Here is a 14325-nt window from a genome sequence, read left to right as displayed (position 1 = left end):
TGGCTGACTTGTACTTGTTAGGAGGCAGTGCAGTATATTCTATATTCAAGTAAAGCAAGGTCAGGGTATATTAATATGCAACATTTTATTATCACTTATCAGCGTTCTACCAGGTACATGTATTATTGTAAAGTGATGCACTAAAGTGGAGTTGATATTGCCTTTTAACTAGCTGGGCTTTATTTCCACAACACCACCACCTCACAGGTCCGTCTTTCGTGTTGTATGTAGTACATCTGTCTTCTGTGGTTGATAATGAGCTCAGGCTTCCTCTGAAACAGAGAGAGAAAGAGGTAAGACTCTTGTACTATGGGAGCATTCTTTTCCAAACTAAATGCATGCTCTTCAACCGATCGCTGCCTGCAGCTGCCCTCCCGTCTAGCATCACTACTCTGGACGGTTATGACTTAGAATATGTGGGCAACTCCAAATACCTAGGTGTCTGGTTAGACTAAACTCTCCTTCCAGACTCGCATTAAGCATCTCCATTCCAAAATGAAATCTAGAATCGACTTCCTATTTCGCAACAAAGCCTCATTCACTCATGCCGCCAAACATACCCTCGTAAAACTGACTATCCTACCGATCCTTGACTTTGGCAATGTCATTTACAAAATAGCCTCCAACATTCTACTCAACAAATTGGATGTAGTTTATCACAGTGCCATATACTACCCATCACTGCAACCTGTATGCTCTCATTGGCTGGCCCTTGCTTCATTTGTTGCCAAACCCACTGGCTCCAGGTCATCTATAAGTCTATGCTAGGTAAAGCCCTGTCTTCTCAGCTCACAGTTCACCATAGCAACACCCACCCGTAGCACATGCTCCAGCAGGTATATTTCACTGGTCATCCCCAAAGCCAACACCTCCTTTGGCCGCCTTTCCTTCCAGTTCTCTGAGTTTGATGACTGGAACTAATTGCAAAATCACTGAAGCCTTATATCTCCCTCACTAACTTTAAGCATCAGCTGTCAGAGCAGCTGATCATTGCACCTGTACACAGCCCATCTGTAAATAGCCCACCCAACAACATCCCCACATTGTTATTTTTTGCTCCTTTATACCCCAGTAGCTCTACTTGCACATTCATCTTCTACACATCACTCCAGTGTTTAATAGCTAAATTGTAATTATTTCGCCACTATGGCCTATTTATTGCCTTACCTCCCTAATCTTACTACATTTGCACACACTGTACATAGATTTTTCTATTGTGTTATTGACTGTATGTTTGTTTGTCGCACTGCTTTGCTTTATCTTGGCCAGGTCGCAGTTGTAAATGAGAACTTGGTTCTCAACTGGCCTACCTGGTTAAATAAAGGTCAAATAAATAAAAATCCCTCAACTGACAGAAGGTGCATGCGGAATCTTCACACTATCTAATGCCTTTTCCTCATTTGGGCAAAAGTCTGTCCTCCGCCCTCTCTCCTCCATGACCGGAAACCGATAAGTGGTCGAGGAGTGTGTTGAGTTGTTAGTAAGTAAATGGAAGATGGTCCTACCCTCTAGCCTCCTTTTGGCAAGGAAGCACTAGTGAGTCCTTCGTGGAAGAGTTTTGAAATCTTGAATCAGATATTGAATCAGATATTGTTTTCTTGAAGGAGAAAAGCATGAAAACATTTAAATGATATGCTACTTACTTATCTATAAAATGTAGTGCTGAGCGATTAACCAACGTTAGGTTTTTAAACGGCTAATTGAGGACTTTGGATTATTCATTTCATTTGGGTTTATTCTGGGAGCACATTGCAGTTTTTCTTTTACACCTGCTAAATTAGGTTACTATGGGGCAGACATGGAGAGGGAGAGAAGAGACTGAAGAATACAGGATCAAGAAGTATAGAGGGCAGTTGCTTCGCAAGGTAATGTACACTATACAGTGCATTCGGAAAGTATACAGCTTGACTTTTTCCACATTTACTTTTACATTATAGCCTTTTTCAACTATGGATTAAGTATTTTATTCTCCCCTCAATCTACACACAATACCCTATAATGATCTTGGGAGAAGAACCCAATGGTAACTGACAGCTCCAGAGTAACTATCTGAAAATGGGAGAACCTTCCAGAAGGACAACCATCTCTGCAGCACTCCACCAATAAGGCCTTTTATGGTAGAGTGGCCAGACGGAAGCCACTCCTCAGTAAAAGGCACTTGACAGCCAGCTTGGAGTTTGCCAAATGGCACCTACATGACTGTCCATGATGAAACGAAGATTTAACTCTTTGGCCTGAATGCCAAGCGTCACATCTGGAAGAAACCTGGCACCATCCCTACGGTGAAGCATGGTGTGGGGATAGCTGTGCAGAGACGCTCCCCATCGAACCTGACAGAGCTTGAGAGGATCTGCAGAGAAGAATGGGAGAAACTCCAAATACAGGTATGCTAAGCTTGTAGCATCATACCCAAGAAGACTCGAGGCTGTAATCGCTGCCGATGGTGCTTCAACAGCGTACTGAGTAAAGGGTATGAATACTTATGTAAATGTGATATTTCATTGTTTTAATTTTTTTGTATAAATTTGCAAACATTTCTAAAGACCAGTTTTTGCTCTGTCATTATGGGGTATTGTGTGTAGATTGAGGGGGAAAAACTATTTAATCAATTTTAGAATAAGGCTGTAATGTAAAATGTTGAAAAAGTCAAGGGGTCTGAATACTTTCTGAATGCACTGTATATACAAAAGTTTGTGGACACCCTTTCAAATGAGTGGATTTGGCCATTTCAGCCACACCCTTTGCTGACAGGCGTATACAGACATGCAATCTCCATAGACAAACATTGGCAGTAGAATGGCCTTACTGAAGAGCTCAGTGACTTTCAACGTGGCACTATCCTAGGATGCCACCTTTACAAAAAGTCAGTTTGTAAAATGTCTGCCCTGCTGGAGCTGCCCCGGTCAACTGTAAGTGCTGTTATTGTGAAGTAGAAACGTCTAGGAGCAACAACGGCTCAGCCGTGAAGTGGTAGGCCACACAAGCTCACAGAATGGGAACGCTGAAGCGAGTTGTGCGTAAAAATAGTTTGTGACACTCACTAACTAGTTCCAAACTGCCTCTGGAAGCAACAATAACTGTTTGTCGGGAGCGTTATGAGGTAAAAGTCTGGGGAAGGCCCTTTACTTTTTCAGCATGACAATGCCCCATGCACAAAACGAGATCCATAAAGAAATGGTTTGTCGAGATTGGTGTGGAAGAACTTGCCTGGCCTGCACAGAGCCCTGACCTCAACCCCATCGAACACCTTTGGGATGATTGGGAATGCAGACTGCGAGCCAGGCCTAATCGCCCAAAATTGGTGCCGACCTCACTAATGCTCGAGGCTGAATGGAAGCAAGTTCCCGCAGCAATGTTTCAACATCTAGTTGAAAGCCTTCCCAGAAGAGTGGAAGCTGTTATTAGCAGCAAAGGGGGGACCAACTACATATTAATGCCCATGATTTCAGAATGATGTGTTTGACGAGCAGGTATCCACATACTTTTGGTCATGAAGTGTATCTCTACCAGTATTACTTATTTACTTTGAAGAACTACTGAAATAGTTATTTAGGCAGCAGCTCTAGAGATGAGAGGATGACATGGACTGAAATAAAAGTAATCAAACAAAATGTAATATGCACAAAAAAATATGCACAATTAAATATTTTACTGATTGCTAAAATTTTAATATTTCAGTTTGCTACAAAACCAGCAAGTATAGTGTAGAGAATCATTGTACTATCTAAACCGCTGTAAAATATATTTTCCATAACCAAAAATATTGTATTTTCAGCTGTTTGAAGTTGGTGTACAAAACCAAAAGTAAAATATGCAAAAATGGAACTTAAGAACGGGAATTCTAGGAATAGTGCACATAGAACAGATCTACCGCTTTTTAGACTTGCTTTCAATGAGAATGACAGATCTATAACTCATGTTTCTTCGTGAATTTGGTTAGCCAAAAAAGTTACATACTGCAGGTTTAATGTTTAAGAAAATAATAAAAAAACGTGGTATTTTTTTAATTTTTATAATCAAACCACAATAACATCAAACATATTGCTCAGTACCAGGCACATTCAGAGCACATGCCCCTTTACCCTTCCAGTCTCCTTTTCGGTGGTGGCAATTTCCCCCCTAAAAACACAGTTTTTATAAATGTTTTGTAGTTCTGAACCCACTGCCCCGCAAGTCATTAAATCCTCCTCTATGCTTCAGAACCATAAAGTTGCAAGTCTTGATTGTTAATCAATGACCAGTCAATGGCATGCAAAGGCAGCCACACATATCCAGATTAGTGACCAGAAAGAACTTGTTTCATTTCATCCAGTTTTGCCTGGCAAAAACAAAGTAGGCCTACATTTATCATCCATATAAAATACAGTCTAGCAATCTACTACCGGCTCATCTTTGCCCGAACCATAATAGGCTACCTGGCGATTTGATTGATCATTTTCATATTTCAAATTGGCCTAGTTTCGGTGGCTACTAGCTATGTCTTAAGCAGCTGTAACATTTCACTGCCTTCAATATTATGGGATGAAGATGTAACATACTGGCCAATTTATTACGATATTTGTGAGGAAGAACAGGGCTACCCGGCTGGCAATGAGCACATTGCAGGCAGGCTGACCTCCAAAGTAATGGTACACTAAAGATAGAGCATGCTTTCCATCCGATCTGGCAACTGCCTCTACAAGTAGGCCATATTATTTTGCTTTATCTGGACTCCAGTGAAGTGGCATGATACACAGTTTATTAGGTACACCCATGTAGTACCAGGTAGGACGCCATTGCCTCCAGAACAGACTGAATTATTTGGGACATTCTACAAGTTCTCGGGAAACGTTCCACAAGGATGTTGAATCCTGGCTGAGGAAGGTCACCAAAAATCCTGAAATTTCCATCCCTAACCATAACATTTTCCGACAAGATAGAACTGCCAAAGGGGGCGGAGTTGCAATCTACTGCAGCCTGCAGAGTTCTGTCATACTATCCAGGTCTGTGCCCAAACAATTCGAGCTTCTACTTCTAAAAACCTACCTTTCCAGAAACAAGTCTCTCACCGTTGCCGCTTGTTATAGACTCCCTTCAGCCCCCAGCTGTGCCCTGGACACCATATGTGAATTGATCGCCCCCCCATCTATGTTCAGAATTCTGTTAGGTGACCTAAACGGGGACATGCTTAACACCCCGGCCGTCCTACAATCTAAGCTAGATGCCCTCAATCTTTAAAAAATGATCAAGGAACCTAACAGGTACAACCCTAAAATCCGTAACCATGGGCACCCTCATAGATATCATCCTGACCAACTTGCCATCTAAATACACCTCTGCTGTCTTCAATCAGGATCTCAGTGATCACTGCCTCATTGTCTGCGTGCGTAATGGGTCCGCGGTCAAACGTCCACCCCTCACTGTCAAACGCTCCCTAAATAACTTCAGTGAGCAGGCCTTTCTAATCGACCTGGCCTGGGTATCCTGGAAGGTTGTTGACCTCATCTCGTCAGTAGAGGATGCCTGGTTGCTCGACAAAAGTGCTTTCCTCTCCATCTTAAATAAGCATGCCCCATTCAAAAATGTACAACTAAGAACAGATATAGCCCTTGGTTCACCCCAGACTTGACTGCCCTTGACCAGCACAAAAACATCCTGTGGCGTTCTGCATTACCATTGAATAGTCCCCGCGACTTGCAACTTTTCAGGGAAGTCAGGAACCAATATACTCAGTCAGTTTGAAAAAGCTAGCCTTAGCTTTCCTAACAGAAATTTGCTTCCTGTAGCACTAATTCCAAAACGTTTTGGGACATTGTAAAGTCCATGGAGAATAAGCTGAGGATAGGAAACGCTGTCACCACCGATAAATCTACGATAATCGATCATTTCAATAAGCATTTTTCCACTGCTGGCCATGCTTTCCACCTGGCTACCCGTACCCCGGCCAACATCTCAGCACCCTCTGCAGCAACTTGCTGTTAGCTTGTACGATTCTTTCCAGTCTCATTCGTCCTCTCCCATCAACGAGCTGTTTTCACCCACAGGACTGCTGCCGACTGTGTGTTTTTTTGTTTGTCGCACCAAGACACTGTCTTGCGTGAAAATCTGGGAGGGCGGCCATCTCTGAGATACTGGATCCGGCACGCCTGGCACCAACGATCATACAACGCTCAATGTCGCTTAGGTCACTCATTTTGCCCATTCAATCGAACAGTAATTGAATGCCTTGATGCCCGTTTGCCTGCTTTATATAGCAATTCACGGCTACGTGACTCACTGGCTGTAGGAGCAATCCATTTTCGTGAACCAAGTGGTATACCTAATAAACTGGCCGGTGAGTGTATATCCCTAGTTTGTACTGGCTTCTAACATAAATGACTTTCAACTCAGGTGTAAAACAGTTTATTTCTGTAACCGATATTGCGCTTTGAAAATTGCGTCGCTGTTTATCAGGGTTGGGTAGGTTACTTTCTAAATGTAAGTAGTTAGTTACTATGCAAAATGTGTAGAATTCCCAAATCAAATTTTATTGGTCACATACGTGTTTAGCAGATATTGCAGGTGTAGCAAAATACTTGTGTTTTTATCTCTGACAATATCTAACAATTTCACAACATGTACCCAATACACACATCTAAGTAAAGGAATGGAATTAAGAATATGTAAATATATGGATGAGCAATGTCACAGCAGCATTGACTAAGATACAGTAGAATATAATACAGTATACACATATGAGATGAGTAATGCAAGATATGTAAACATGATTAAAGTGACTCGCGTGCCATTTATTAAAGTAGCCAGTGATTTGAAGTATATGTATGTAGGCTGCAGTCTCTCTGTGCTAGTTATGGCTGTTTAGCAGTCTGATGACCTTGAGATAGAAGCTGTTTTTCAGTCTCTCTGTCCCAGCTTTGATGCACCTGTACTGACCTCGCCTTCTGGATGGTAAGTGGGATGAACAGGCAGTGGCTTGGGTGGTTGTTGTTCTTGATGATCTTTTTGGCCTTCGGGTGACATCGGGTGCTGTAGGTGTCCTGGAGGGTAGGTAGTTTGCCCCCGATGATGCGTTGTGCAGACCTCGCTACCCTCTGGAGAGCCCTGGGCAGTGCAGTTGCCGTACCAGGTGGTGATACAGCCCGACAGGATGCTCTCAATTGTGCATCTGTAAAAGTTTGTGAGGGTTTTAGGTGTCAAGCCAAATTTCTTCAGCCTCCTGAGGTTGAAGAGGCGCTGTTGCACTTTCTTCACCAAAGTGTCTGTGTTGGTAGATAGACCATTTCAGTTTGTGATGTGTACGTCAAGGAACTTGACGCTTTCCACCTTCTCCACTGCGGTCCCGTGGAGTGGAGGGTGCTCCCACTCCACGCTGTTTCCTGAAGTCCACGATCCTCTGTTTTGTTGACGTTGAGTGAGAGGTTATTTTCCTGGCACCACACTCCCAGTGCTATGGGGCAATAGTAATTTCATTCAGTTACCTTTGCTTTCTTGGGTACAGGAACATGTGGGGACAGCTGACTGGGATATGGAGAGATTGAATATGCCAGCTGGTCCTGCGTATGTTCTGAGGACGCGATGTGGCTGGTTTTCCTTTTGTAGTCCAGTCACACACATTTCCTAGGTGGCACACTGAATTGTGCGATTTTACCTGTAAACAACAGGGTTGTGAACAGTTTGAAGATGCATGCGTTACAACCTTTTGTCACCTAGGAAATGTGTGTTACCGGTCCTTCTCAAATAGACCATAGACATAATTTACACACACACAGAGAAGTCAGCTCTGACAGATCCAGCTCAGAGCCATCAGCAGCATCTTTTAATTTAGAATGGAAAATGTATGTTTATTCAGCTAATGTTAGTGCATCGAATCGTAATCCAACCGAACCGTTTCCAAATTTTGCGAGGATTACTGCATCGCCAAAGAGGGAGGTAAAAATAAGCTCACTAAACTTCCAGTTGGTCAAAACCATTTGATTTTAAGATGGGTGAAATCCAAGGGTGGGCTATATATTCATTGGCTATGTCATAGCTCATTTGTAAATTATAAATATTCATACATTTCTAACGCAAACAGTTAATCTGCAAAAATGATAAGTTAATTAGAGGGTGAGAACCAAAGTGTACGCTACCTCCAAAACTACACTACCTCCCCCTTAATCTGATAATGGTAGTGGGGTGGTAGATGCCTAGTCTCCCTTATGGCTCAGATCAGGTGCCTACATAGTAGACATCATTTGCACACACACACACCTTAAAGTACATAATTTACGCACACACACCCTACATTACATAATTTACACACACACACACACACACACACACACACACACACACACACACACACACACACACACACACACACACACACACACACACACCTTACAGTACTTCATTTATACACACACACACAGTCAGCTCAGACAGATCCAGCTCATGATATCCATCAGCACCAGATTTTCATTTAGAATGGAAAATAAATGTGTTTAAACAACAAATGTTAGTGCTTCGAACCGAATCGCACCAACTAATTTCAAACTAAAACGTATCGCCCTGTATCGTATCGAAGCCCATGTATCTAGATACGTATCGAATCGTCTTGAAAGGCAAAAATATGCACATCCCTAGGAGTGGTATACAGTTGTTAATACATACTGGTATAAGGGGTTATTTAAGTCACACAGAGACCAATGTCTCGTTCACAGATGAGCCCAATATTCACATCAATATTCACCTCAATACACAAAAAGCAAAACACAAAGGTCCTCAATCAGCCTTTTGAATTTCCTTAGAAGCGCCAATTCATCCATTTTTTAGACAGCTTTGGAGATCATTCCACAAGTACGGTGCAAATAAACTAAAAGCAGATATACCTAACTCAGTAGAGATGGAAGGGATGTCCAGAGTTAGCCATCCCTTAGACCAGGTCTGTTATCTCGGAAGTCTAAGTTAACAACGAAGTAAGGTACGGCTGAAGTTTATTCAGGAGGGCTTTAAAAAAATTAAAAAAAGTGCAATGCATAAATCTACGAGCATTTAAAGAGGGCCAGCCTACTTTCTGATACAGAATGCAGTGATGCGTACTGAACCTGTCGCCCATAATAAAGTGTAGTGCGCTATGATAAACAGCGCCCAATGGCGTCAACACACTGACTGCTTCACTCATATCGACAATATCGCCATAGTCTTTAACTGGTATGGATGTTGACTGAATAATTCGTTTTTGGCGATTTAATGAAAGGTATTACCTATTCCTATAAAAGATACCCAGATATTATTAAGTATTACAAAATGGTGACATTTTAATGTACTTATTATATTGCGCTGAAGAAAGGACGTGACTAAGAGTTTCATAATATTCCTTAGAGACTGAGGAGGAAAGTTGTGGTAAAGTGGGTTGGGATGTTTGAAACTTCCTAATGAGATCTTAAAGGGCAGCGATGAACCTTAACAGTAATTGCTGTATTACATTGTGGCTAAACACTGTTGGTTACACTAGTCTTCCTCTGTGTTTCTAAACGGCACATGCAAGACCTGTAAAGTGGTGTCACATCACCACTTATTGAAGAACTACACAAGTTCTCTGCTCTCCCAATGAATTCCTCTCACTAACTGCCCATAGTGTTTCGAGAGGTTGCTTTGCCTAAATGTATTTTTAATAATGGTGCGTTTTGAAGTCGTCTTGGTTTCTCATTAGGCCGTCTGTGATATGATATACACTCTCTGGGTGATCTGATTCCAGCACTAATGACTTATATGAGGACAAGGACAACAGTCAGAGAGGAACATTCTTTGGAGGAATGCCTTGTTTCGGAGGAAGAGTCTGCTCACACACATCAACATCAGTGCTAGAAATGATGTTATAGACTTCATCTTTTCCCTCTCTCTTTTGTCTCTCTCTCCACCACTGTTTTGATTTCCAGCTTTCTTTTTAATAGGACGTCTGGAAATGGAAGTTGAGGTAACATTTAATAATTCTATAATTCAACTTTTCCATGTACCTCCATCCCACTCCCCTACCTCTCACCCCTTTCCTCTTCTTCCCCCTCCTCCCTCCATACCTTTGTCTTTTTCTTTCCCGTCCACCTGAAAGTTGTCAGGCAGTAGCTGGTCCTGCCTGTTCCCCAGGGAGAAAGCTAGGAAGGAGAGGATGAGGGAGTCCATGATGCTGATGATAGCCAGGATGTAGGCCCAGCGCACCGTGCAGTTACCCAGGGTGTACTTATCTGTTCTCTGTCCACACATCCTCTTCACCTCCTCACTGTCCCAGCCGTCAGGGTAGATCATACAGCCTATCACCATGCAAGTGGCTAGGAAGGGGAGTGAGACAGAGAGAAAGTGATGGACCTGTTAAAAAGCTAATTGTAGTACAGGTGACTCTGGAGGGGGCGGGAGCAAGACCGACGGACGGAACAACAATCAGTTAGTTAGATGGACAAGACCCACACAGCAATGAAAGCTACAGCAGTAGTTGCTTGGCAACTCCAGTCTGATGAGTAAAATAGACTTCATCCATAATTCACCCCTAAGCTCAGCCATCTCACCTCGACACGCTACGCTACCTGTGATATCACATTACCTGTTCTGAAACATTACACACTCACTTTCTAACCTGGCACATACAAATTCACTTTCTATTCTCTGAGCTCCCTTTTAAATTCAGACTCAGCTTCCTGAGTTACATTTGGCAACAGTTTGCCTTGCTCTCTTAAAACTCGCTCATGGTCCTGGAGAGTTTATGGGTATGTTTTGTTCAAGCCCAGCATTAACTTATTTAATTAGTTGAATCAATGTGCCAGTGTTGAGCCAGAACAAAAGCCTGCACCACATAGCTTTCCAGGACCAAAGTTGGTGACCACTCTGGATTTCCTCTTCCCTCAAGGTAGCTGTCCTTGGTGCTGAAATACTCAGTTGAACTAATTTTGTTCATTTCCCGTTGAGGTGTTCACTCAGTGATGTTGCAGCCTGCTTTTCAGAAGTAGATTAAAGGCCGTTTTCACCACAAGCACAAATAGACTGACTGTGTTGCCATGGAGAAAAGCCTCAGTGTCGCATTACTCACAGGCACAGGTGGGGGATTGGTGGAGGAGGAAGAAGAGAATTGCTACTTTAAGTGAAACAATACTACTAATCAGACTCAATACTTAGCCTACAAACAAGTAAACAGCACTGCACACACACTATCCTAATCATACACAGTAACAAATTGCTGGAAATTTACAGATTAAAAAAAAAAAACTACTGTATTTCTATATTACAGTACTGTAAAGAGCAACACATGAAGGGGGATCAATATTCTTCTACACTGCTGTAAAATTACAGCAATTGTTGTATTTTTACAATACAATATTACAGTAAAGTACTGTATAAGCTGTTTTGCTGTATATTTACAGCGGTATACTGTGAATAATGGTGTGTTGTGGGAAAATGTTGTGGACGGCAAAATAATCTCTGGCTCATTAACATTGAGGCATGCCTTGTGAGAGGCTATATTTGTTGCAACCATTAATAAAAATGCTGTATCCCACAGAATACAGTACCATAACATATTTGATTTTTCTAAAAACATTTTCCCATAAATTTACACCAATCCCATGTAATTACAGTAAAATATTACAATTACAGTAGCAAGAGTCTGCTAAATTACCAAAATGTAAAAATGCAAAGCACACTGCTGATCTCCGCCCTCAAACGTCTTCAATTGTAGGCTAGTGAAATACAGAAAAGGTATTGAAATACCTCTATCAAATACACTATCCATCATTGGCACTAGATGCTGCCAGGAATTTATTGTAAATGTACAGTAACCTACTGACTACTGTGATGCTGGTAATTTACTGTACAAATTAAAGGAAATGTTTCAGTGTATAGCTTCTTCTTCTACTCACAGGAGGCCAGCTGCATCCATGCACATATCTTGTAGACGCTGCCGGCATTACAGAAGAAGAAGAGGCTGAAGCAAACAATGCTGCCCACCACCAGCAGCATGGATATGCCAACGAAGAACATGGCTGTCTTGAAGGCCCCGGATGGGATGGAGCCGAAGTCCAGCGCGCTCCCTTTGCAGATGAGCTCGCCGGTGAGCGCGTTCCCGATACAGTAGTGGAACAGGCCAAAGTAGCCCGCCTGCGGGGTGTTGACGCTGTCACCGATCCAGTAGGGCTGGACAAGAGGGACATCAAGAACAAGAAATATGCACACAAGGGTTTTGGTTACTTACAGCATCATCAGGGGTGTGTGTACAAATTGTACAAATTAACAAAAAAACAAATTAACAAAAAAACACCAGAGGATGACACAGGAAAATGTTAACACTTATGGTGGCCTCCCAAGTGGTGCAGCGGTCTAAGGCACTGCATTGCAGTGCTAGAGGCATCACTAAAGATCCGGGTTTGGGACCGGGCTCATTTGAGACCAATGAGGCGGTGCACAATTGGACCAGCGTCGTCCGGGTTAGGGGAGAGTTTGGCCGGGATGTTCTTGTCCCATCGCACTCTAGCGACTCCTGTGGCGGACCGACCGCATGCACGCTGACAAGGTCGCCAGTTGGACGTTGTTTCCTCTGACACATTGGTGCTGCTGGCTTCTGGGTTAAGCAAGCAGTGTGTCAAGAAGCAGTGCGGCTTGTCAGGGTCGTGTTTCGGAGGACGCATAGCTCACACCCGAGTCCGTACGGGAATTGCAGCGATGGGACAAGACTGTAACTACCAATTTGGATATCACGAAAACCTAATCTTAACCCTTATTCAAACCTACCCCTAATCTTAGCAAGCAGTTGTTGATAGCAGACACATACAGATGGTTATATCCAAATAAAGTGGGGCCACACTTATTTCCAATGTGGTCCTCAGGATATGACACACAGCAATGTTATCTAGAAATAGTTTCTGAGAAGAAATAACTGTCTACTGACCTGTATGAACACCACCATCACCAAGATGGCGAAGCAGATGGTAAAGATGGTCCACAAGACACCCACGGCGCGCGCGTTACGCACGTAGTTGGTGTGGTAGATCTTAGCCGCTTCCTGCGCGGGGAGCATGGCGACGGTTGAAGAAACTATTTCTAGATGATTACTTTTTATGGTTTCCAAGTCGAGAGAGGGGGAAAAAAAATATTTCTAAAAAAAACAGTTTAGTTCCTTCTTTCTACACTCACTCACTCAGACGTCCGTAGGTATAGAGGTATGTATCCACTCTGCCTCGTCTGTCCTGATGAACACTGCTGCTCGGAAATTCAAAACCATGGACAGCTCCCGGTGCTGAAGGCGTCACTTACTGACATACAGTATCTCTCACACACTGAATGTAACAACCAACACGGACCCCACACGGAACAGACCGATGAGTGGGCAGTTGTGCAGGGCACCCAGTCAGAATACCACCTGTTGAAGCAGTTGGTTCATAAATGAGGCATGCAGTGCAGGGTAGGCCTAGTGGGTGATTCCCCGTGTTTCTCAGGATTCCATTGAATGATTCATTGATGGTGGGAAACAGATCCTTGGAAGAACGAGGAAAGTTCTAGACAATTTTAATTTATTGATGGACGGATAAACGGGCTCTTACGTGGATAGTGAGAGTAATTTGGTGAGGAAGACACTGAGCCTTTTGTTGTCTACAGAGAAAAGCCAACGTAGGCTATAGGCTACACAGCCCTACTCAGGCATCTGAAAACAGTGGTGTCGCAGCAGAGTTTTCAACACTTCGTCAGTGTGTTTTATAGCCTCTATGAAGGCCTACCCACTGGGCACAAAATGGTCAATGTGGAAAATATCAACCACAGGATCATGTCACCATGATAACCAAATTTGTATAAAATATTTTGAACATTTAAAAGATCTCAGATCTCCAACGTTATATCCACTTAGTTCCATCTGTGCCATTGACTTTGTCTGGCTTTAATTCTAGTTTGTCAATAAATTCATAATTTATACTATACAAGCAGAAGATAAATCTCCTTCAAATGTTGATATTTGGTTGCATTCAATATTACTTTTGCAATACAGTCAATAGCCTAAAGTTAAGGCTATTTTACAAACAAATGTAGTCTAACAGGGTAATGGCTCCAGAGGAGTCTTTTCATGATAATGACATCGGAGGAGATCCTAACCAATCTCCTAACCAATTGTGCTATTTTGTGTTTTTTTTCGTGTCATTTGTAAATTATTTTGTATGTCGTGTTTCTGCCATCTGCCATCAGACAGCGATTTACTCACCTCGTACTGAACAAAGATTTTTTCTTTAACGAGTCAGAGTCAGAAGGATTTACACATTTAACATGGTTGCACATGTTGCACAACCGAGGGGGAAAAAACAACTCTTGACCACCTTTACTCCACGTACAAAGCTC

General features: G+C 42.6%; 1 protein-coding gene across 1 annotated transcript; it reads right to left on the bottom strand.

Moving 5' to 3' along the window:
- Nucleotides 1–9999: 9999 nt before the first annotated feature.
- LOC139414206 (LHFPL tetraspan subfamily member 5a) lies at nucleotides 10000–13018 on the bottom strand. Its single transcript, XM_071162094.1, has 3 exons — nucleotides 12890–13018; nucleotides 11865–12138; nucleotides 10000–10286 (listed from the first exon to the last, which is right to left on the bottom strand). Exons 1-3 carry the CDS (start codon nucleotides 13016–13018, stop codon nucleotides 10000–10002), a joined length of 690 nt encoding a protein of 229 aa, XP_071018195.1.
- Between the last annotated feature and the right edge of the window lie 1307 nt (nucleotides 13019–14325).

This window comes from Oncorhynchus clarkii, chromosome 7, assembly GCF_045791955.1.
Source record: "Oncorhynchus clarkii lewisi isolate Uvic-CL-2024 chromosome 7, UVic_Ocla_1.0, whole genome shotgun sequence".
In the NCBI taxonomy this organism is placed as follows: domain Eukaryota; kingdom Metazoa; phylum Chordata; class Actinopteri; order Salmoniformes; family Salmonidae; genus Oncorhynchus; species Oncorhynchus clarkii.
Note: the sequence above shows the minus strand (reverse complement) of the source record. Positions and strands in the feature narration are given on the sequence as shown.

What these genes read in the sequence shown, in the direction of transcription:
- LOC139414206 (XM_071162094.1), bottom strand. Translation starts at nt 13,018, where the DNA reads ATGCTCCCCGCGCAGGAAGCGGCTAAGATCTACCACACCAACTACGTG. An exon ending in TGATGGTGGTGTTCATACAG is followed by an intron (nt 12,139 to 12,889) that starts GTCAGTAGACAG and finishes CCTCTTGTCCAG; the next exon opens with CCCTACTGGATCGGTGACAG. An exon ending in ATGGATGCAGCTGGCCTCCT is followed by an intron (nt 10,287 to 11,864) that starts GTGAGTAGAAGA and finishes TCCCCTTCCTAG; the next exon opens with CCACTTGCATGGTGATAGGC.